Source organism: Propithecus coquereli, unplaced genomic scaffold, assembly GCF_000956105.1.
Source record: "Propithecus coquereli isolate 6110/MARCELLA unplaced genomic scaffold, Pcoq_1.0 Scaffold111, whole genome shotgun sequence".
In the NCBI taxonomy this organism is placed as follows: domain Eukaryota; kingdom Metazoa; phylum Chordata; class Mammalia; order Primates; family Indriidae; genus Propithecus; species Propithecus coquereli.
The window spans coordinates 1,823,354-1,847,010 of record NW_012135081.1 but is presented as its reverse complement, the minus strand read 5'-3'; the positions used below and the strand labels follow the sequence as shown (position 1 = coordinate 1,847,010).

General features: G+C 42.4%; 1 protein-coding gene across 1 annotated transcript in view; it reads right to left on the bottom strand.

Moving 5' to 3' along the window:
• Window positions 1-761: 761 nt before the first annotated feature.
• Window positions 762-23,657, bottom strand: part of DIP2B (DIP2 disco-interacting protein 2 homolog B (Drosophila)) — a 150,864-nt gene continuing 127,968 nt past the window's right edge. The window contains exons 24-36 of the mRNA XM_012650134.1: window positions 21,319-21,442; window positions 18,913-19,034; window positions 16,857-16,968; window positions 14,285-14,394; window positions 13,667-13,797; window positions 11,879-12,047; window positions 10,562-10,732; window positions 9,299-9,360; window positions 8,333-8,390; window positions 6,782-6,856; window positions 5,396-5,573; window positions 3,076-3,199; window positions 762-1,288 (exon numbers count right to left, since the gene is read on the bottom strand). Of these exons, the coding sequence (XP_012505588.1) occupies window positions 1,036-1,288; window positions 3,076-3,199; window positions 5,396-5,573; window positions 6,782-6,856; window positions 8,333-8,390; window positions 9,299-9,360; window positions 10,562-10,732; window positions 11,879-12,047; window positions 13,667-13,797; window positions 14,285-14,394; window positions 16,857-16,968; window positions 18,913-19,034; window positions 21,319-21,442 (1,689 nt within the window). The 3' untranslated portion in view covers window positions 762-1,035. The remainder of the gene's footprint in view (window positions 1,289-3,075; window positions 3,200-5,395; window positions 5,574-6,781; window positions 6,857-8,332; window positions 8,391-9,298; window positions 9,361-10,561; window positions 10,733-11,878; window positions 12,048-13,666; window positions 13,798-14,284; window positions 14,395-16,856; window positions 16,969-18,912; window positions 19,035-21,318; window positions 21,443-23,657) is intronic.

The following is a 23,657-nucleotide window of genomic DNA, read 5'->3' as shown; positions in this document are numbered from 1 at the left end:
TATGTATAAACTGTAGACACAGTTTACAATGTGCCTGGAAAAAGAAGAACTTCTAAATTCTTATGTAGTCACTCTAAATTTGAAAGATAGTTTCAACATTGGGCCAGAGTAAGTTCTAGTGGTTCCTTAGAGTAGGGTGGGATCTGATAAATCTTAGCTTTTTCTTAACATTTTGATTTTTAAACTGAGATTCTCAGCTTATAGAAACAGGTTGAATTCCTAAGAAGCTTAAGCTGATTCTGAGAATGCAAGCTTTAAAAACAAACATAGGCAGCTTTAGTTTATAAAATACACCAGCCAACAAAGACATAGGACAATGCGCAGCAAAATCTGCAAACAATTTGCACTTTTTCGTTACCTAATCAATGATACTACAGTAAGAGAATATTGAAATTCTCTCCAAGTAGAAATGTTTCTACTTTGGTTGTAATTATACAAGCCAATTCTTCAATTCTTTAGCTGAATTATGTGTATTCCTATTTACATGTTTAAAACACTGGTCAAAATGTTTTACAGTCAAGAATTATAAAGTAATTCTCATATTCAGTGGGTTATCTGTTTTGTTTATGGGTTGACTGCAAGTAAGCTGAGTAGTTCCATGTTAACAAAACCCGCAGAACATCTAGCTACGGCAAAATGGCAAAATACAGTACAGAGTGGGGAACTGTGTAACTCAGACTACCCTCTTCATGTGAATTCATTAAACTCCCTTACAAAATTCTAAAACGGCATTAGATAAAAATACAAGTATGTACAACAGATGAAAAAAATGCAACATGCGCATAATTGCTTCCATGTTGTGCTGCTCACGCTATGTCAAAGCTCATGTCTACTGGCCTGTTAACATTTTTTTCATTTGCCTCCACAGAATTCCCCTTTCCTGTGTGTTGTGTGATTGCAGAATCCCACAGGACGAGATGAAGAATATAATGTAGCCATCTCAGCTTATTTCACATCATTTAAAAGCTTGCTCCTAGCATGGGTCTTCGGTCTTGGTGATTCTTCAGGATGGCCCTGCAGTCCCCACAAGGCTGGCTACATGTTATAAGCCACATAGATGGGGTCTAGCTGGTCAGCTAGGAAGCTGTCACGGAGGTGCATCCTCTGCTTCTCTCCTCTGGAGTTGATCGGGATGACACCTGGGTCCACCACAACCACGACGCCAACGATGAGGTAATGCTCTTCCAGGACAACGTTGGTCACTAACGGGACCAGATCCAGAGCTTCCTGTTCAGAGCCGCACAGTTCCACAACCACCACAAGCAAGTTGGTCCACGTGAACACAGCGCTGAAATTCCAATGACATTCAGTTAACATGTTGTCACCTTTACCAGTCATCTTTCACAGTATCTGCCCAAGACTGATGTCCATTTCCCTGAGAACTGCCGTCTCTCCTGGATCCCAACCAGAAGGTCAGCATCATGCCTCCGATATATGACACCTTGCCCCTGTGGTCACAGCTGATTAGCTGAGCTATCCAAAATCTCCTGAGAGTTTGGAAGTTGTTAGCTGGCCACCTGCACTGAGGACATGTGGATTTGAATGTTCTGGGGTAGACAGGGGTACAGAGACACACAGAGAATGGCTCTTCAGGGAGGAGAGAAAGAATGAAGGGAATGTCCCTATGTCTCTAGAAAGTGAGAGAGGACAGTGATTCCTGACGCCTTCTGTTCCTACCTTTGCCCAAGACCCAGAGTTAGTCTTTTTGGAACTTCTGAGATAGCCAGAATTACTTTCCATTAAATTCTCTCTTTCACTTCAGCTTTTTTGAAGAGTGTTTCTGTTATTTGCAACATAAGAGCTTTGACTAAGATAATATTCTCTTGTTTTGTTTTTGGCTTTTGTTTTTTGTTTTTAGACCAGTCAAGTGCGGTAGTGAGAAGGAGGAAAGAGTAGTTCAATCTTACAAGCAACTGTGAATAACTGACTGAGATAACTCAATATCTTCAGACTGGCCTAATATTCTTGAGCCCAACAGGAAGAGCATCTGTCTGACCTTTCCATGAGCTACTGGTGTCCTACACAGTGTCTCCTATCATGCAAACATGCCATAAGGCAGAAAGTTACCTTCCACTGAGAGGGGTTACTGGGTTAGAAAGTATAGCCTGACCTGGGATATGCAGTGCTAAATTGCTTTAAAAACAGATTCTGATCATTAAAGAAAAAATGTACACAGTATCTGATTCCATTAAAAGTCGAATGTCTAAAATTAGAGGGTAACCATGGCACCCAGCTTCTCTGCATGCTTCCCAGAGGGTTCTTTGTCTGAAGATGTTCTTGCCTTGGTCAGAGTCTTGTTCAGGTCTAGGGAGAGACTCTGATCAGGGCAAGAACATCTTCAGACAAAGAAGTATTTGTAAAGCATGAGCAACCATTAAAAGAACTGTGGCTATTTAGCATGGGAAAAAAACCTGAGGAAGAGCACACTGACTTAACTACGCAGAAAGGAAACTGGATGGATTCTGTATAGTCAAGAACTCAGAATGTTAAAAACTATAGAGTTTTAATTTTATGGAATGTTAAGTCATCATGAGGTTGGATGATCCTTTATCAGGGATAATGTACGGGGAATTCCTGCAAAGAGAGGGAAACCGGATGAGATACTAATAATGATCCTTTTCATCTGCTTACTACTTAACAGTTTACAAAGTACCTTCTCATTTGATCCTTCTAATAATTAGGAAGTAGTGGAGAGAATGTTTTACAGATCAAGAAGGCAGGGTGGGAGAGCTGAGCCTTTAAGCTGGGTCTTCTGACCATAAAGTCATGGTTCTTTCTATCCTATTACACCAACTTCCCAGAGGTAGATGATCTGTTAGTCCCTTCCAATTACGAGAGTCTATCATTTAAAAAAGGACTCAGTCCCACAGTGTCCCTGTGGCCTCACCTGGTTCCTGTGAATAGGTCTTGTTGGCCACAGCAGACTGTACATCCAAAACGAGATTCAGTCTACTTACTCCTCATGGAGTTCTATGTCTGTAGGTAGGTATTTGGTACACATGGCTGACTAGTTAGATCAATTTAAATTACTACCAAAGCTGAGGTGGGAAACCCAACCTGTGTTGGGGAATTTACCATTCAGCAATGCTTCTGTGGATCCGAGACACTGAGGTCTCAATATCGATTGGGTGGTATCGCAGTCCTCTCAGCTCCAGCGTTTCATCCAGAGCTCCCACCACATATAATGCGTCATGACGCTCTGACAAAAGAGAGAGAAATGTGGCTCAGACACATATTGAGTACGATATCACGCTGGAGTCAAGAGCACAAGGTTCAGACCACCTGTCACCTGGCTCAGTCCACCCCTTACCAGCTGTGTAACTTTGGGCAAATTCTTTAAGGCTGAGTCCTGCTACCCCTCTGTGAGACAGGGATGGTAATAAATGGCTACTCTGAGGACTAAGTGAGTTAATCTATGCAAGGTAGTTAATGTGTGTGGTGCTTTGTAAATGCTACAAAAAAAATTAGCTATTCTTATTACTATTGTGTGCTAGGAACTGTGCTCTAAGTGCTGGGGAGACAAAGACAACCAAACATGATTCCTGCTGTGAAAATCCTTATGGGCTAGTTGGGGAAAAAGACACACAAATAGGTGTTCCATTGTAATGCAGCAAGCCCAGTGACAGGAGTGTGTACGCAGTGCGAAGGGAGCAGAGGACATCACGAGCCCAGCTCGAAGGTCCAGGGAAGGCTCCTGGAAAAGCTGAGGTCAGGGCTCAGCCAGATGATGGCTGGGAAGGGAGGTGGAAGGAGAGACGCTCTGAGCCTCTTGGAGAGAGAGGAGCATGTGTCACTGTTTCTAGATAGCTTCATGGAATCCAGACAGAAGGAGCAGGATTATAGAATAGGGAGACTAGTCCAGGTTATTAACAGGCTTGTAATCCAGGTAGGACACAGAAGGGAGATGATTTTGTAAAAATTTCTGGAAAAGGTAGATTTCTGAAAAACTCAGCAAAACACAGTGATTGAAGTTGTTGGAGTGAGAAGGATTAGGAGGTCCAGCAAAGGTTCCGATCACCTGGGATGAGCTCATAAACATAGCAGTTAGGCCGGGTGCGGTGGCTCACGCCTGTAATCCTAGCACTCTGGGAGGCCGAGGCGGGTGGATCATTTGAGCTCAGGAGTTCGAGACCAGCCTGAGCAAAAGAGGGACCTTGTCTCTACTGAAAACAGAAAGAAACTGGCTGGACAACTAAAAATATATAGAAAAAATTAGCCGGGCATGGTGGCTCATGCCTGTAGTCCTATCTACTCGGGAGGCTAAGGCAGAAGGATCACTAGAGCCCAGGAGTTTGAGGTTGCTGTGAGCTAGGCTGACGCCACGGCACTCTAGCCTGAGCAACAGAGCGAGACTCTGTCTTAAAAAAAAAAAAACACAGCAGTTAATGATGAATGAGGCTTTCTGTGTGCTAGGCACTGTTCCAGGTGTCTAAATGCATCCTTTCATTTAATCTCACGTCATTTTCATGAGGTAAGAGACACAGCCACTCCCATTTTCTAGGTGGGAAACAGAAGTTAAGTGATTGCTCAAGGTCACAGAGCTAGTGGCACAGACGGGCTGTAAAGCCAGGGCACCAGGGACAGATGCCACCCTCTTCTCCACTGTGCTATCCTCTGTCCTGCCTCTCTATGCGACACAGGGAGGCTAGGGGACAGTATGGAACAGACGAACAGAGCTAAGGAGAAATAGCATGGTCCAATTTAGGCCTTTAAAGCCCAGGGAATTATTTGTATCAGTTCTTCAAGTGCATGACATGGCTAATGTCGAGTATTTTTAAATGGCTATCAATGCTAGTAAGGAAGAAAGGGTGAAGGAGGCAGCAGTCAAGCCATGACAACCAACTGGGCAGATGACTGGAGGGAATCCTCACACCAGCGCCTCACCACAAAGCAGATTGGTATCCAACTCAAGACACCGAGGGGGCTAGAGCACTTCAGCAAGATGGCTCCTCAGGACTGACGGCCCTCGCGGGGATTGGGGCTGTTCCTCCTGCTCCCCAAACAGTTTGCAGGGGTAGAAAAGCTAAAAGCTGTAATACCACCCCAGGAGCTCATTCAGTTTGGAATCAGCCTACAGGGGCTGTAAATTCAAGATCTGCCAGAGGTATTTATGCATCATAAGGTATATCTCTATGGCTGCCCCGCCGTCCTGACCCACAGTTCGGGGACACTGATATGGTGGCCCCAAGTGCTCACCTCCTAGATGCTCTTCACAGGATAAAGCGTTACTTCAAATGAGTATAAGTTCACTTATGGGTCCAAGAGTCATAGAAGGGGACAACTGAACACACACATCTCTCTCTCTCTCCCCTCACAGTCCAAAGGCTGAAAGAGGTTGGCCAGTGCCACAGAAACTTGAAGCAGGACAGAAGGGAGCAGCTGTAGCAGGACATACCTCCAGTGGCCGCCGTGAGCTCAGTCCGGCGCACGAAGCCTAGGTATCCTGTCCGAGCCCAGAGTGTCTGAGCAGCATCCCCAAAGCTGAGGCGAGTGTTGAAGTGATCGGCTTGAAGAGTCTCACTGTCATAGATGGTGTAGTAGCCACTGGCTGTATGGGGACTGTTCACCCAAATCTACAAGAAAAGGGCATTGGTCACAATTCACCAGGAACACGAAATTGTATCAATTCAATTCTCCTGGGACAGATCATTTTACTTTTTTAAATCTCATTTTTATATTAACAACACAACTATAATAATAAAAGCATCTGACATTTAACAAGTGTTTACTATGTGCTGAACAGTGAGGTAAGTACCTTACATGCCTAACCTCTATCAATCCTGGCATGTGTGACATGATAATACAGTTCACACTATTGTTGTTCCCACTTCACGGATGAGAAAACAAGAGTTAAGTAATCCATCTAAGATGCAGGAACTAGGAGACTCACAACATCCACGCCTGTGTGTCTCTAGAGACCACACTCTTAACCACGAGGCTACACTGCCTCCCTGGCTCATTTCTCATGTTCTCCCAGAGTCCCACAAATACATCAAGGGACTGTGTCATGCGTCAGGTATAACTATGGTATAAAGCCCTCAGGGAAACACCACGGGGTATTTGAGTTTACAATGTAAACAGAGCAATGGCTAACAATGGTAATAATAACAGCCAGTATTTACTGAGAATTTATTATATGTCACTGTTCCATGTGCATTATAGGTGCAGGTATTAATGCATTTAACTGTCACAACGATTCTACTTGGTGGTGCTATTATTATTTATGGATGAGGAAACTGAGGCCCAGAGAGGTTAAGTAACTTGCTCCATACTGAGAAGCTGGTAAGTGGCAGAGCCCAGGTCATCCAGCTCCTGCACTTACAATACTCCTCCCAGTAAGCTACAGGATGAAACACCAGTGTCCTTCAAAGGTTTGGGGGAAGAAAATTTAAGTCTTTTTGAATATTTTTATAACAATATAAAAATGGATACATCTTAGAAAACAATACAGTATTGGCATGATTTTTAAAATTTTTAAATATGTGGCTCATTAAATTCTACCCTTTAATAGGTGGAAATATTTAGGACTTGCCCATTTTCCTTTCCAGCTAAGGGAGTATTAGTGGACAAATCTGGGACTATTTCTAGTTTGGGTGCCTAAATCTTCTCTTGATCCCAATCTCCCTCTTCTGCCCATTTCAGTCTCATACCTTACAGGAAAAGATTAATTCTATTCACAATGGGAGAAACACTAAATCCACAATTTCACTGATTTCTAAAATGTGAACCCTATCGTTTTTTACTGTTGACCTTTCAGAGTAAAAATGAAAATGATACAAACCTCTCCAAGGTGAGAGTCTCCAACAGGCCCTTTGGTCTCAGGATTCACAATAACCACTTTCACTCCAGGTAAAATCTAAAAATCAAAGGGAAAACACAAAGATTGGGTTCGATGAAATCTAACGACCTCGGAAATGCAGCTACTTGCTAGAGATGTGGGAGTGGCACAAAGGGCACGAGCTAGCTGAACTGCCCATCAGTGGCCACCCTGAGGGGACAACTGCAGACACCTGTTTTGCCCTCACTGAATCTTCCTCAGTTGAGTGAAGACAAGGTCTAATAAGATTTATCTTCAAAAATAAAACAGGGAGCCAGTCTATCATCTTTTCAAAGGGATGAGAAACTGCACACCAGGACCATAACAGTAAAAATTTGTAGAGTACCCTAACCACATAACTTCCCTCTTCCATGATCTATTTCATTTACTGCAATGATGGCAGTAAAGCCCCTTAAAATGAGGGCAGCAGGGAGGGACAGTGCAGAGACTGTGCTCCAGTCCACAGCTAGCACTAGAGCTGGAGGAACTTTTAAGACAGGAAGGCGGCAGCTTTGCAGGAGAACGAAGAGACATCCACGTCCCTGGGATCGTGAAAGATACCACATGCCCAGGATCTTCTCAGGAGGGAAAAGGAAGAAACAGATGTTGGCTGAGAGAATGGCTCAGTCATTCTAACAAAAGAAAAGCCTCTCTGGTTACCCACATTCTGCCCACTGAAACCCCCCTTTTTATCTTGGGTTTCTAAAGTCTGAGGTTACCTGAGAAGCCCTACAATGATCATCTGGGTGCAAACCTCTAAAACCTCAAGGAGGGCAGAGAAGAGGCTGCTCCCTCTGGCTCTCGAGGCATGCTTGACTCTGACTGAGGCAAGCGAACATTTGACCAGGCAGTAATGAAATCAACCGAACCTCACTGTGAAGAGTTCAAATGGAAGAGTGAAGCTGAAGCTAGCTCCCATGGAGTTGAAACATCACTGGACAGCTTGGCAGAATTCTTTTTTACCTTTCCAATCTCTGTGTCTTTCAGAATTACTAGAAGGGATTCTAAGGCATCATCACTATCTCATCAAAGGGATGAGAGACTGCCTCTACCCTGACAGTGCATGTTAGTGTCCTACCATCTGTAGTAAGCTACTCATAACTACATCTCTTCTCTGACATTTTAAAGCCTCATTCTATTCTAAGAACTCTTATCCCCATAGATGTTAACTCTTGAATATCTTTAATTTCATCTCCATTTTGATCTTAAACCACTGCCCACCTTACATATATATGAACACTGCATTTTGCTGATTTGTCAATATTTCAGTTGGATTTTTTAAAAAAATATCTATGGGAATTAAAAAAGTTCAAATCTAATAATCTTCTTATCTATCTACCCATATGAATTTGAAAGTATTAGCAGAGCTGAAATTGTTGAATTATCTCCAGATTTCAATAAAGCTTTAGATACTAATATATATATATATATATATGTTACACGGCTTCAGGTTTCTTTCCACTGAACCACTTCTCCACACAGCCTGCCTTCCCTATGGTTAACAGAAGAAATTACCTTTCCAGACTCTGAGAGGAGCAAACTCTGGGGGGCACCCCGTTCCACAAGACGAACCCTGCAGAAAAACAATATTTACTATATATAGGCCTTTTAAAAAATGAATTCACCACATCTACTGCAGCTGAGTACTGAGACCTCTACTTTGTCTCTCCTCCTCACACTGGAGCACAATTTCTCAAACTCAGCACTACTAATATTTTGGGTCAGATAATTTTTGGTTGTATCCTGTGCATTGCAGGGTGTTTAGCAACATCTCTGGCCTCTACCCACTAGATGTCAGTAGCAATCCCCCTTTTGTGACAACCAAAAATGTCTCCAGCCATTGTCATATGTCCTGCGGGGGACAAAATCTCCCCAGGTTTCAGACCACTGCATGAGATGCTTCACCCATGCAGGCTGGGTCTGTGCTATGGGGCACTCAAGGCACTCAAGTCAGTGTGGCTTGGGCCAGTGCTCAACTCAGGACACAGCTAAAATTTCTGTCTAAGCAGAAAGGGAAGAGGCAGGCTTTTGCCCATGGGGTTCAGATAAAACATTGTTCAAAGACCCTACTCTGCCTCATTTATCGTGTCTGTCCCATCTTTTATTTTTAAACTCTTGGAGGAAAGAGACTATCCATTTTAGTTTAATTTATATCAAATGTCACAAAATACTTTTATACAAGCAGGAACTAAGTATTACATTTTATTATCAAAGAACAGTGCATCTTGCTTATGGAGCCGGTTAAAGAAAAAAGATAAAAAAAAAAATAAAGAACAGTGCAGCAACTGTGAGAATTAAAGCTTTCTCCTTATAAATGTAAGTCTTCTTACGTATTAACGATAAAAACAAATTCCTTCCCTCTTCCCATACCCCTCCTAGAAGATACAAACATAAAAAAAATGAGAGAGAACACTGGCTTGGAGGTTCAGAACTTTTTATACTTAGGAACTCCACTAGGGAATGAGCATAAATCTACTGTACCTGTCATGTCTTAATGATTTCAGGTCTACATACACAGTAGTCGGATCAGGCCCTGAGGTTCCCTAAAGAAAAATAAATCAATGCATTGTTTATTTGAAATTTAAATGAACTTTAAAAAATATATTTCTCTATTACACGTTTCAAATCAAATAGATAATTTAGCCATATACACAAAAAATCCAAACTTTATTCTGTCTTTTTTAAAATTTAATTTAATTTTTTGGTAGAGATAGGGTCTTGCTATGTTGCCCAGGCTGGTCCTGAACTCCTGGCCTCAAGCAATCCTCCCGCCTCAGCCTCCCAAGTGCTAGGATTACAGACATGAGCCACTGCGCCTGGCCCCAAACTCTTATTTTGAAAGCTCCCTCTCTCTTCAACAAAGTGAAGCACAGTTGGAATCAACAACTGGAAGAGAGTCCTGGCCTGGCATTATCCTAGTGTTCTCTCCTTCCCTCCCCTGGGAGAGTAGGCCCTCTGTCCTCCCTCTCTCATCACAGGGGCTGTATTGGCACTGAAACATTGCCAAGCTGAGGAGGGTTGTCATCCCTAGACTCAAAGCACAGATGAGACAAGCTATCATCCAGGGATTTGTAAAACCAACACTGGCCCCAAATGACAGCAGGGGACCCATTGTGGGGGCTCCAGGGTTAAAGCATCATTATGCTTCTTGAAAGTCACCCGACTGCAGTCAGAGAAGACCTGAAAGCATCCACCCATGTGTGCTACCTTCTCACTCTTGTCCATACCTGTATTTGCCTTATCAGCCTCCAAGCTACATAAAAGTAGACTCTGTTCTAGACCCTTTTCTGTTATTCACCCACCAGGAATAACCTGGTAAAGTTGCCATTTGGCTGGACAAGAGAATGCAGGCTTATCTGTGCTTTGCAAAAAAAAATTTTTTTAAATGGAAAACAGAAAAACAGAAGGTCAGGTACAAATAAAATCCAAATAGGGCTCAGAAAATCTTTCTGACTCATCATCACGGACCACATGGCGATGACTACTAAGTAAACACCGACACTGGTGCTTGCTTCCAGCACTGACTGCTCCAGGCGACCCAGTGATTCCACAGAATGACCCTGTAAAGTACAGTAACACTGTCTTCCCTTTATTGATGAGCAAAAATGAGACACAGAGACAAATAAAAAGTGGAAGTAAGTGGAGCTGGGGCTCAAGCCCAGGCAGCCTGACTTCGGAGCACATGCTCTGGGGCACTCTACATCCCTCTCCAGTTTGTGAGTAAACAAGATTCATGAGGGTCACCTGTAAACATATTGCCACATTGACTCTTGACCCAAATGTGGTGCTGACAGCCCGAGGGGACAGCCCAATGTCCTTGAAGAGCTTGGAGAAGGACTGCTGGAGGGTAATTCGGGGCCGCTCCTCTGCCACCACCACGCAGGTCCGGATGCAGGAGAGGTTGATCCCTCTGGTCTGCAAGACACCCGTGCACAGGAGCTAAGTCAGTCAGATCACAGAAGAATTGAATGCGCAGGGCCACTGCTCTTAGCTCCTTGGTCAGGAAAAGGAACTGTGTATTTTTTTTCAGACTCTCAGAGAAAAGCAGCTTTCAAAAAAGAGGAAACTGCCAAGGCATTCCATTAAAAGCATCACCCACTGGTAAATTTGCTCTTTCTCTATTTCTTTCCTCTTTTATCTAAAAATTTTAGGCTCTTCAACAATACTTTTTTTTTTTTTTTTTTTTTGAGACAGAGTCTCACTGTGTTGCCCTGGCTAGAGTGCCGTGGCGTCATCCTAGCTCACAGCAACCTCAAACTCCTGGGCTCAAGTGATCCTCCTGCCTCAGCCTCCCGAGGAGCTGGGACTACAGGCATGCGCCACCATGCCCGGCTAATTTTTCTATATGTTTTTAGTTGTCCAATTAATTTCTTTCTATTTTTAGTAGAGACGGGGTCTCGCTCTTGCTCAGGCTGGTTTCGAACTCCTGAGCTCAAACAATCCGCCCGCCTCGGCCTCCCAGAGAGCTAAGATTACAGGCGTGAGCTACAGCGCCCGGCCAACAATACATTTTTATCCCTCTTCATTTCTGAACCTTAGATTTCTCCCTATTTGATGGGACTGAGAGAAAAATAAATTTAGAACCCTAAAGAACTAATCTCTTTTTTTCTCTTAAGGTCATATTTCTCTATCAAAGAAAATTCAGTATTTTTCGACTTTCTCATATGACAGTCAGACATATGATCATTTCATACACATATGAATGAACCACTTCGGGGCAGTCCACAATCTCTAGTATTCTGAGGTTTCAAATTCTACGGGGAAAAACTCTACTGGGGGTCAGAGTTCTCTTTTATCTTTACATAAAATCATTTCCATTTAGCCTCCCAACCAATTTCACCTTCTTCTCCATGAAGAATCATGTTAAACTCTAGAAAAGTACATTAAGTTGGGAAGGTAGAAGACATAAATTTCCTGATATTTACAAAACACCCATTTAACTGATTGGCTAGGAAAAGGCAGACAAACAAGTCTATTAGCCCCAACCCTGGTACTGTCAAGCCCTGGCTCATTTCTTTAAAACCTCCTGGGACTGGCTACCTGCTGAGAGATGCTTCTTACCTTTAGCACCTCCACTTGGTTGCCAAGTCCTTTAGTGCAAAGCTCCATTACTGAATAGGAGCAGAAAGTGTCCCTTATTTTATACTGGTTGACGGTAGTGAGCCAGAGGAAAAGGTTGTTTTCTAACTCCATAGGAGGAATTAAGATGGACTGGTGACCCGAATAGACACTGCAATGAAGAAAGGCAAGAGCTGGCATTATCAATTTATCCTAGACATCTTTATGCTTTCGACCACCACCAATTCCACAAATATTTATGGAGCATGAAAGACAGTGTAGGGTCATATGAGATATAAAGGTTAAGAATCAGCCTTGTTTCCTGTGTAACTCACAAGACACAATAACTATAAAATAAAGCAGATTGTGGTAGGTGTGGTAACTGAGATGTGAATAAAGAACATTGAGATCGTAGAATAAAGAGCAATTCATTCAAGCTGGGAAAGCCAGGCGGGGGAGAAGTAGTTTTCACTGAGTAGGCGACACTTGAGCTGGGGCTTGAAGAATGAGTAGGAATTTGACAGAGGCTGGAAGAAGTGGGGATGGTGGCAAGGGTGTTGCAGGCAGAGGAACAGCATAGACAAAGCCAGAGAAGTATGGCGTGTTTAAGGCCATCAGAAATAGTGTTCAAGTGAAATACTGGAGCACGGGGTGCATGTGGGAGTCAGGCCAGAAAGGTCAGGGCCAAACTGTGAAAGGGCTTAACTATCACATGAAGAAGTTTAGACTTTACCCAGCAGGCAGTCATTGCAGCTTTAAGTTGGGGCAAAATTAGCAACATGGAATAGGGACTAGAGATACTGATACAAGCCACTGAAGCCTGAGAGATGGTTAGGAGAGGCTGCAACTGTGAGTGATGACAGAGACTTGAGCCCAACAGTGCAGCACCAGGATAAAAAGGAAGGAATGGCAGAGTCACATATCTTATGTCCAATCTACAGTCACAAAGTTTAAAATATCCTAAACCCAAGTATAGCTCAGAATCACTAGGAGCCCAAGGATCCTCTATTAAAAAAGTACTGGAGTTGTGGGCTCCACCTCTGGAGATCTAAGTTAGTTAAGTCTGGGCAAGTTCCCTGTTAATTTGCTTTGTTTTTTTAAAGACCCCTAGGTGATTCTTATACAAAGATACGTGCAGGAACAACTGAGCCAAAGGACATGACATTTGATTAGATGTGAGACTTAAAAGATATACACGTTGAAGATAATGCCCAAGTTTCTGGTTTGGGCCACCAGGTAGATGATCCTACCCTAACAAAGATGGGGATACAGAAGGAGGATGTTGAGTTGCTAGCATTTGTGATATATACGAAGGAGGTGAAAATGCAGGTCTAAGATAAGGTTCCCTGGGTGGAGAGCAGAAGGAGTTAGGATCCGTGTTCCACAAGAAGCAACCTGGCTGGCACAAATGTGCTACATCCACATGCTGTCACCCCGTCCCATCATACTCCTTCCTGCCGAGTCTACGGGGTACATTCTGGCTATCAAAGCATGACATATTTCACCCAAGTATCATCCTTGTACTTGGCTCTGCTTCCAAACAAGGATTACAGGATGGAGCAGAGAGCAGGTAATAGGATCACTGTCATTTTGTATGAGGCATAAAACAGAAAAGAAAAAAGGGAATACAGGCAAAACTAAACAAACATCAGATACATTAGGTTCATAAATTCTGGAAACATCAGCATTTACAGAAACTTGACCCAATTAAGGGAGCAAAGGGAAGGATGAGATGGTTACAGCCCCCAGTACACCCCATACATTCTGTTTCCTTGGCTTTTCCATCCCTACCTGCAGAGACACCAGAGTGCAAAGCCAAGTCCACAGTAAGGGTCAAGGCAGATGGCGATCTGCCGAGAAGAATACAACTCACACTGGAGCTTGATGGCTCTGCAAAGAGCATTAACCGCAGAGTGGGACATCTGGAAAGTAAGGAACATGGAACAGGATGGAACTGTCATCCCACAGGCACAGAAATGGCTCCAACAATGGCTTGGAGAAGTTTCCACTCCCCAAATTCCTCAAAATGATGTACACTTTTTAGTGCTTTGAAGCCTAATTTAAGTCTAAATTAAGGTAACATATTTCTGTTTATCAGTTAATACTGAGTTTCATGACACATGAACTGGTGATTTAACACTGACTTTAACTAGAATACTTATTATTTGTTAGCTTCTATGCTTGGTTCAGACACTTCACAATAAAAATTCCTTGGGATAACTTATTCCGGAAGAGCCAATGCTTTTATTTAAATATAGCAGGGACCCTTGATCCTCCGCCTACTGGTCTCTGGTACACCCACTTGGCCTCCACATCTAAAGTCCCTGGGGTAGTGGTCATCTCTAATTTTGCAGAGCTGGCAAGTTTCCAGCGTTCACTGAATGAGTGAATATATCTGGACTACTTTACCTTCACTCCTGTAAGCATGCCAGTTGTGGAAACACTAAAATCAAGATATGCCAGCATCTCAGGAGTGGGTGGTTTATACAGCTGAGGTAACCTTTTCCTGGGTAAATCATCTGAAACAAAAAGAAAAACCTGATGTCAATCCGACATGCTGGAACATGAAAATCATTGCTCTTCCACGGGTTTTCTGTGGCTTTCCTATGGCCAAATTTAGCTTCTGGGATTTGCTAAAGCTTAGGCTTCTCGTATTTAACCAAGCAGCTCATGTATGTCACTCTTAGAGGTGGACTGGGGTTGAGGACACCACTAGACAAGATAAGCAAGCAAATCTGTATCAGGTAATTTATTTAATAGAAGTTTAGTAAGGAGTAATATACAACAGTAGGAAGTAGGCTGCTGCAGTTCCAATCCCAGTGCTACTGTCTATCAGTGATGCTTTCGCTTCTTTGTGTCTGTTTTCCTTTTCTCTAAAACAGAAAACCATAACCCTAACCCTAAAATGGATCTTTAAAATAATACCTCGCAGAATGGTCAGGAAGTTTATCCCTATAAAGTACTTTTAAAACAACAACTGACCAAGTAAATGCTCGAAAAGCATTAGTTGTTGTTACTATGCTGGTTTTAAGTTAAAGTTCATTATTTACAGTTTAGTATATGTTATGTTAATCATGGGTGGCTGTAAAAGTTAGAAAATTTTTCTCTAAGTTAATGTGGTAGATTTTTAAGAATGGTAATCTAGAACTGGGAGTTATTTTCTTGTACTCATAAATTTATAATACCTCTTCCTTCCCTCCCAAATTTGCTTTGTAAGTTTGTCAAAACCAAGGATGTCCAGGATTTCTCTCACCCCAACCATGCCTCTTCAATGGCTCCTTTGGCTTTCTGGATCAAGAAGCAATTCTAACTCTGAGTTTTAAATCTCCATGTCATTGGGTACCCATTTCTGGTCAAACTAAAGATTTTCTCTATCATCTCCCACCTACCTTTGTGCAGAGCAGGGTCACTCATATAACCCTTATGTGCCTAAAGAAAGCTTCCTATTGTCTTTACCACAGTCTACATTCCAGGTCTTCCTGAAATGTGATTGAGTCCATTAACCAAAGTACATCTACTGGCACCATTAACACTAACACGATCCGTTTGTTTATATATTATCTGTGACTGTGCTTCTGTCCTTAAGTAACAAATACAAAAAAATCTACTTAGCACCTGGCACACAATAACCACAAATACATGCCATCCCTGCATTTGAATCCACATGAATGTTGCTGAAGTGGATGCTATATGGTACTTAGTGAAAAAAGGTCAGGAGGAAATGAATGGGTAAAGAGGCCAGGAATGGAGCCTATCTGGCTAGGTTTGAGTTTCACTTCTGCTGCTTACTTGACTTCCCTGTGCCTCAGTTTTCTAATCTGCCAAATGAGGATAAAAATAGCATCTATTTAATAGGGTTGTTGTAAGGATAAAATTAGGTAACACATGTTAAATGACTGGCATCATAAGGGCTCAATAACATTTAGAAGCTATCATTATGATTACATTACATGGTTTACTCTTTACATCCAACCGACAGTTTTGCCCAGGTTAGTAAGGATGCTCAGAGAGTCGCAGATATGCCAGGATTTAAACCCCTCTGCTTAACTCAAAACCCACACTCTTCTCTTTGTCATGGATCCTCCAGATAGCCCTGTGTCTTACCCCACTTCTTTAACATAAATATCATCTAAAATTCATGCACTTTGTGGTTTTCAAAGTACAGTATTTTCACATTATATTGTATTTGATCTTCTCAATAAATATGGTGCAGTGGCTAGTGCCTGTAATCTCAGTTACTTGAGAGGCTGAGGCAGGAGGATTGCCTGAGGCCTGGAGTTCCAGACCAGCCTGGGCAACACAGCAAGACCCTATCTCAAAAAAAAAAAAAAAAAAGAAAAGAAAAAACTTGGCTAGGCTGGTGGTGTGCCCCTGTAGTCCCAGATACTCAAGAAGATCACTTGAGCCTAGGAGTTCAAGGTTGCAGTGAGCTGTGATTGCACCACTGCATTCCAGCCTGGGTAACACAGCAAAACCTCATCTCTAAAAAAAAAAAAAAATGTGGTAGGGGTAGGCAGTAGCTTAGGAAAGGGTAATCTCATACAAAGTTATACAGGCAATGAGTAATGAAGCTCAAAGTAGAACCCAGGTCTTCTGACTCCTAGTCCAATGTTGTTTCAGCAATATCACATCTAGAATTGAAAGATCAGATCATCTCAATATTTTATTTGGCCCTACATGTACATGGTCACACCCAGCACAAAAACCTAACCGCCTTTAGATGATACCAAGCCAACAGCAAGACACTTTTTATTTAAAGAGCTCTTAGCATGTTGTGATCTGGTTCTTTGCATCTGGCTGACACAGTGTCCAGTCCTGTGCTAGCATAAGCTTGACTGATGGTAGGCTTTGCCTCTGTCTTAGCAAGCAGAATGTGTTGTGACATAAAAGCAGGGTAAACACATTTTCCATGGGAATGTAGGTAATCTCAGGTAGTACATGTTCTTGCTTCCTAAACAGCTCGAGAGCAATCTCCCTTCACCTGTGTCAATGATGGTCGGCCAGGTTTTCACATCCACAGCTGCTGCCGCCTCTCGAGACCTCAGTAGCCTCATTAGGGTCTGAGTGGTGAGAATACAGGCTGCTTTGCTGACCTATAAAACAAATGGACAGCAATAAGCACCAAGAGGCTTAGCCCTGATGCAGCATCACAGGCTCACACACCGTACCAGACAGGGTACTATCGATTTTTCAAAAAACACATATAGCAGAAAGGAGGTGGTTGTTTTCTCTTGCATTTTTCCTTCTGGAAATGTGTATCACTTAATTATCTCAGAATGATGGACTTGTTCACAACACAAGTTATCATTTACAATAGTAATTCTCGAATATTTCATAGTTATAATCTCAGCATAGGTTTCACTATCCCATGATTTCATGGAGACCACAATAAAATAAAGACATGGATTATGTAGTGCCCAAGGAATGAGAGGAATCAGATAATCACGTTTGAAGGAGTTAGTGTTTGCAACCATCTAGTGAATGGTGAGACTTACTAGACCTAAAACACACACTGAATCTGCGGAGCCCTGGTGTGGCTATAAACTCTCACAGAAACTAAGTCCTCCTACCTGGATACACACAGAAATGCAAAGTGACCTACTTTGCCCACAAACTGCGACAACAGAAAGAAACTCCCCTCCCTACTTTCCTGGCCCACTTTATAGAGCATAACGAGGGCACTTTGCTGAATTAAACTTTGTAATAAAATCATCTATGGTGAATATGGCTTTTATGCTGTGGGCTCAAGTTGCTGACAGAGCAGCAGTTCTCAGAGAAGCAAATGTTACGTAAATTGGAATTTTGTAATCTATCAGTACACTGGCCAAGGCTGCCCTTTGTTTTAAAGTACATTCGGATGTGATGCAATACGCACTTATTTCATTTTCTTCAATTCTCAGATCCTGTAAAAACTTCTATCACCTCCAGAGCAAGGTTTAGATACCTTTTAATGCTATACCAAGTGAATTTACAAAATTAATTGAAACAAAAGTGACCTGACACTGAGGAGAATTCAGAGTTTGGCACATAATATCATCTTGGTTACTGTGGAAAAAAAAATATCAAGACAGATGGCATGTTTTAAGAAGGGGGGAAAAAGACATTCTATGAAGAATTACTAATGACCACATCATCTCCTTAATGTTCATGATAAATGCATGAAATGCTCTAGCTCAACAGTTCCCATGGCCGGGCGCGGTGGCTCACGCCTGTAATCCTAGCTCTCTGGGAGGCCGAGGCAGGCGGATTGTTTGAGCTCAGGAGTTCGAAACCAGCCTGAGCAAGAGTGAGACCTCGTCTCTACTAAAAATAGAAAGAAATCAATCGGACAACTAAACATACATAGAAAAAATTAGCCGGGCATGGTGGCGCATGCCTGTAGTCCCAGCTACTCGGGAGGCTGAGGCAGGAGGATCGCTTGAGCCCAGGAGTTTGAGGTTGCTGTGAGCTAGGCTGACGCCACGGCACTCTAGCCAGGGCAACACAGTGAGACTTTGTCTCAAAAAAAAAAAAAAAACAGTTCCCAACCTTTTTGGCACAAGGGCCCGGTTTCAGGGAAGACAATTTTTCCACGGATTGGAGGTGGGGGACAAGGCGGAGTTCAGGCGGTGATGTGAGTGATGGGGAGCAGCTGTAAATACAGATGAAGCTTCTCTCACTTGCCTGCTGCTCACCTCCTGCTGTGCTGCCCAGTTCCTAAGTTTCATGGAAGACAATTTTTCCATTTTTCCATGGAAAGGGGGGTGCAGGGCTCAGGCGGTGATGCTCGGCCTGGTCCCTAACAGGCCATGGACCAGTACCAGGCCGTGGCCTAGGGGGTTGGGAACTGCAGCTCTAGCTCACCCATAACCACTTTCCCCTAGTTTCTTCACTGAATAAAGATGGTTGCTTTGGCCACATTAAGGAAAAGGAGGTGGTTTTCAGGAGACAAATTTGACTTCCTGACTCAACAAAACTGGAAAGTTAGTGAGCATCCTTAGTTGTCCGAATCTGGAATGTATGAGATGAGGACAAGGCAAGATATACCTGGTACTTACATCGACAATCATACGCACAGTGGGTAACGTGGCAGTAAGGTTCTGAGCGTGAGGAGGTCGGACAGTCACTGGTATGCACCCCGCATACAGGCAGCCGTAGAAGGCAGCAATTAACTCAATGCCTACAAGACAGATGACCCTGCTTGTCAGGACAGCCGCAGCATTACCTGTACCACTGAGAAACTAACAGGCAGATCTTCCAAAGCCAGTTTATTAAATCATGTGGTAGGTGGGTTATTCAGACCATAATTTAACAGAGACACCAGCTGAAGACATTTTAAAAATTTAGAAGGAGGCCGGGCGCGGTGGCTCATGCCTGTAATCCTAGCTCTCTGGGAGGCCGAGGCAGGAGGATTGTTTGAGCTCAGGAGTTCGATACCAGCCTGAGCAACAGCGAGAACCCGTCTCTACCAAAATAGAAAGAAATTAAATGGACAATTAAAAATACATAGAAAAAAATTAGCCGGGCATGGTGGCGCATGCCTGTAGTTCCAGCTACTTGGGAGGCTGAGGCAGGAGGATTGCTTGAGCCCAGGAGTTTGAGGTTGCTGTGAGCTAGGCTGATGCCACGGCACTCTAGCCCGGGTAACACAGTGAGACTGTGTCTCAAAAAAAAAAAAAAAAAAAAAAAAAAAAAAGAACAAATAACAAGGAAGGAAATTAGAAGTAGCCTGAAGAAGATATTTTGATATTATTACTTAATATTACTTAGAAGAAAACTGTAGAAATCAGGGATGGCTAATTAGGAAAATAAAGAAAAAGTAAGTGATAAGGAACACCTGAGCTCTCTTTAAATATTTAGAGGAATATGAAAAGCAATGAAACTTCTGAGATGTCAGTGGTTATGAGTTTTAAGGAGGCAAAGTATGACTCAATACGAAGAAAACTTTAGGGGGAGGGGCCTCCTCAGGGAGTGTGCTGGTCTACCACCACATCATTAAGTGTGAGGTGCAAGACATTCTCACAGGAATGTGGTAGGAGGGATTTCTATATGAGATGATCTTCTAAGAAATCTTAGTATCCATGTAAATAAAACAGCTTAGTAACAATTATGGACTATTCTTATTTCACAGTGAGGAAATAAGAGTAGAGGAAAATTAAAGGGAATAAAATGAATGAAGTAAGGGGGATAAAAGACCAAAGAAGGATAGATGTATGAGTGGGTTAGATCAGCGGTCCCCAGCTTTTTTGGCACCAGAGACTGGTTTCACGGAAGACAATTTTTCCACGGGCCGCAGGGTGGGGGATGGTTCTGGGATGATTCAAGTGCATTACATTTATTGTGCAGTCAAACCTCTCTGCTAATGATAATCTGTATTTGCAGCCACTCCCCAGAGCTAGCACCACTGCCTCAGCTCCATCTCAGATCAGGCATTAGATTCTCAAAAGGAGTGTGCAACCTAGATCCCTCGCATGCACAGTTTGCAATAGCGTTTGTGCTCCTGTGAGAATCTAATGTTGCTGCTGATGTGACAGGAGACAGAGCTTGCACAGTGATGCAAGCGATGGGGAGCAGCTGTAAGTACAGATGAAGCTTCACTCACCCTCTGCTCACTTCCTGCGGTCCGGTTCCTAACAGGTCACGGACCAGTAATAGTCTGTGCCCCGGGAGTTGGGGACCACAGGGTCAGATGGCAGAAGGAGTAAAGGGAGGGACAATTCAAACATGTCACCTAAAATTTTGAATCTTTTCACCAAACTGTCACCAGATAATTCTGAGTCCCTCTTACTATGAAGGGAAGGTTGTTGAATTAAATTAGAACATGAGCAAGGCACTGTGGTGTGCCCTGTAGGCCCAGCTCCTTGGGAGGCTGAGGTGGGAAGGATCCTTTGAGCCCAGGAGTTTGAGACTAACCTTGGTAACATAGTGAGACCTAGTCTCAAAAAAAAAAAAAAAAAAAAGTACTGAGTATGAGGAAAAATAACATGAAATATCTCATTAATATAAGTGTTGATTTAAAAATAAATAAATTAGAACATGAAAGATGAAGGCAGCAATGCCAGAGAAATATTAAACATCAACCATGATATGAAAAATGTTAAGTCAACAGAGTTTATGCACAATGTTCTTTTAGAAACTGCATGAAATGGTCCCATTTCTGAATGCTCCTAGAAACAAAGCAACTGTTTTGAGGGTTTCCAAAAGTCAGGTAGCTGAAGTCTTCGTTTATTCAATGTTTTATGTGCCAGGAGCTGATAATAGAAATATAAGAGTAAATAAAATAGACATTGTCCCAGCAGAGCCATTGTATTGCACAACTTGAGGAGTGAGGCTTGGTTCCCACCTTAGCCTATGAGCATAGTGCTCTCAGTGTTGGAAGTACACAACCCACAAGGTTTCTGTTCTCTTACAGGTTGTACTCTAGTAATGGGGCTTGAAGTCTAGTCTATAAATCCAACACTTACCAGGTGGATAGAGCAACACCACATTATCTCCTGCATTTAGATGTCCCTTATCACCAAGAACTGATGCAATCCTCTCTGCTCGCTTATGAAGCTGAAGGCAGCTGGCTGTGCACACAGTAGTTCCCTTAAAACAAGAGAAAGGATAAACAAGTCAAAGCTCAGCAAGGAAACAAATAGTAACAAGTACAGCCAATTAGACATCATACCTGAAAGGCTTGTGCCTTGGCAGATTATCCTAGCAAGTTAACAATTCTAGTGAAAATTCCCCTACCATCAAAAGACAAGTGTGGGATTCTTTTTCTTTCTTACTATCTTAGGGAATTAAGGTACTTACGGAATATTTACATTCATTTAAATCAAACATATTTAAATTTATAGTTTTTCTTAAGGTAGAGGCCGGGTGCAGTGGCTCACGCCTATAATCCTAGCACTCTGGGAGGCTGAGGTGGGAGGATTGCTTGAGGTCAGGATTTTGAGACCAGTCTGAGCAAGAGATGGACTCAGTCTCTACAAAAAATACAAAACTTAGCTGGGCACGGTGGCACATGCCTGTAGTCCCAGCTACTCAGGAGGCTGAAGCAGGAGGATCGCTTGAGCCCAGGAGTTTGAGGCTACAGTGAGCTATGATGATGCCACTGCACTCTAGCCAGGATGACAGAGCAAGACTGTTTCTAAAAAAAAAAAAAAAAAAAACCAACAAAAAAAAACTAGCATGAGGGCAGCAGTGAGGTCAGGACAGTAAATGCTGGCCATGTGATCATGTACATTTGCTGTGCATAAAACAACACAAATTTGGCTCTGAATTTTCTAACAGCAAAGATATAAACAAAAACAGTAGTAATGAATCAGAGCCCACTAGCTAATAAAGATCAGGAGATAAGAAAATGGCCAACTATTCCCAATCCTGAGAATAATTTCTCCTGTGAGTCTCCATAAAGTTCCCTGAGCTGGGCCTTGTTTGAACCCCCTTCCTTTGTAAAATACAACACATATAAGGGAAACTTACATGTATGTAGCTTCATGAAAAATTATAAAGCAAGTGTCCGTGTAAGAACTAGTGTAACATAAAAAAGATCTCCTCTAGCGGCTCCAAAGCACCCACAGGGCTCCCTACTCACAGCCTTCTCTATCCCTCCATAAGTAACCACTATCTGGACATTTTTATGCTACCACTGATTTCTTTTTCTTTGTCATTTTACCACCCATGAGATTTTTAAGTTTTGCACAAATGGAATGGTAACATATATACTCTTTTGTGCTTGTTTCTTTCTTTCAACATTATTTTAAGAGTTCATCTATGCTGCTGTGTGTAGATGTAGTTCATTTGTGTTTGTTGTTGTATAGTATTTCATTGTACGAACATGCAGCAATTTATTCATCCATTCTACTGCTAACAGACACTGTCATTCTTGTACATGTATCCTGGTGCATTTATATGAGTTTTGATAGAGTAAAGACCTAGAAATGAAATTTCTGGGCCACTGGGTTGCCAGTCTTCACTTTACTGGATAGTGCCAAATCGTACTGCAGATGGTTGTTCTTTGTCTATCATGCCAACACCACACTACCTCAATAATGTTAAACTCATAAAAATGTCCCAATAAACACAAGTTTTACTGAGCTATTTCTTTTAAAAAATAACTTTTATCTCAATAGAATATAGCACATGTTCAGCATAGAAAATTTGGAAAATATAGATAAGTAAATATAATTCTTCTGCTAAAATGTAACCACTATTAACATTTCAGTGTATTATTTGCCTGGTCTTTTAAATATGAGTATCTATTATATATAAATTCACATGCAACATTTTTTTTTTTTTGAGACCCAGTCTCACTCTGTCACCCAGGCTAGAGTGCAGTGGTGTCAGCCTCCTGAGTAGCTGGGACTACAGGTGCACACCAACATGCCTGGCTAATTTTTCTATTTTTTTTGTAGAGACAGGGTCTTGGCTCTTGCTCAGGCTGGTCTCGAACTCCTGGCCTCAAGCAATCCTCCCACCTCCACCTCCCAAAGTGCCAGGACTACAGGTGCGAGCCACCGCACCCAGCTGCAACACTTCTTAAAAATAAAACAAAAATGGTATCATACTATGTCATCTGTGAGAGGCTATGTAGTATTAATATGTTGGTTAAGAATGTGGGCTCTAAAGTCTGCTTGGGTTCAAATAAAAGTAAAGAGACAGTTTCCTAGCTTTACTACTTACTGGCTCTGTCATCTCCATGCCTCAGTTTCCTCAACCTTAAAATAAACTATGAAATGTAAAGCACCTAGAATAGGGTCTTCACTAAATACTCAATTGTTAAAGTTCTATATCCTATTTTTCCTACTTTTACATG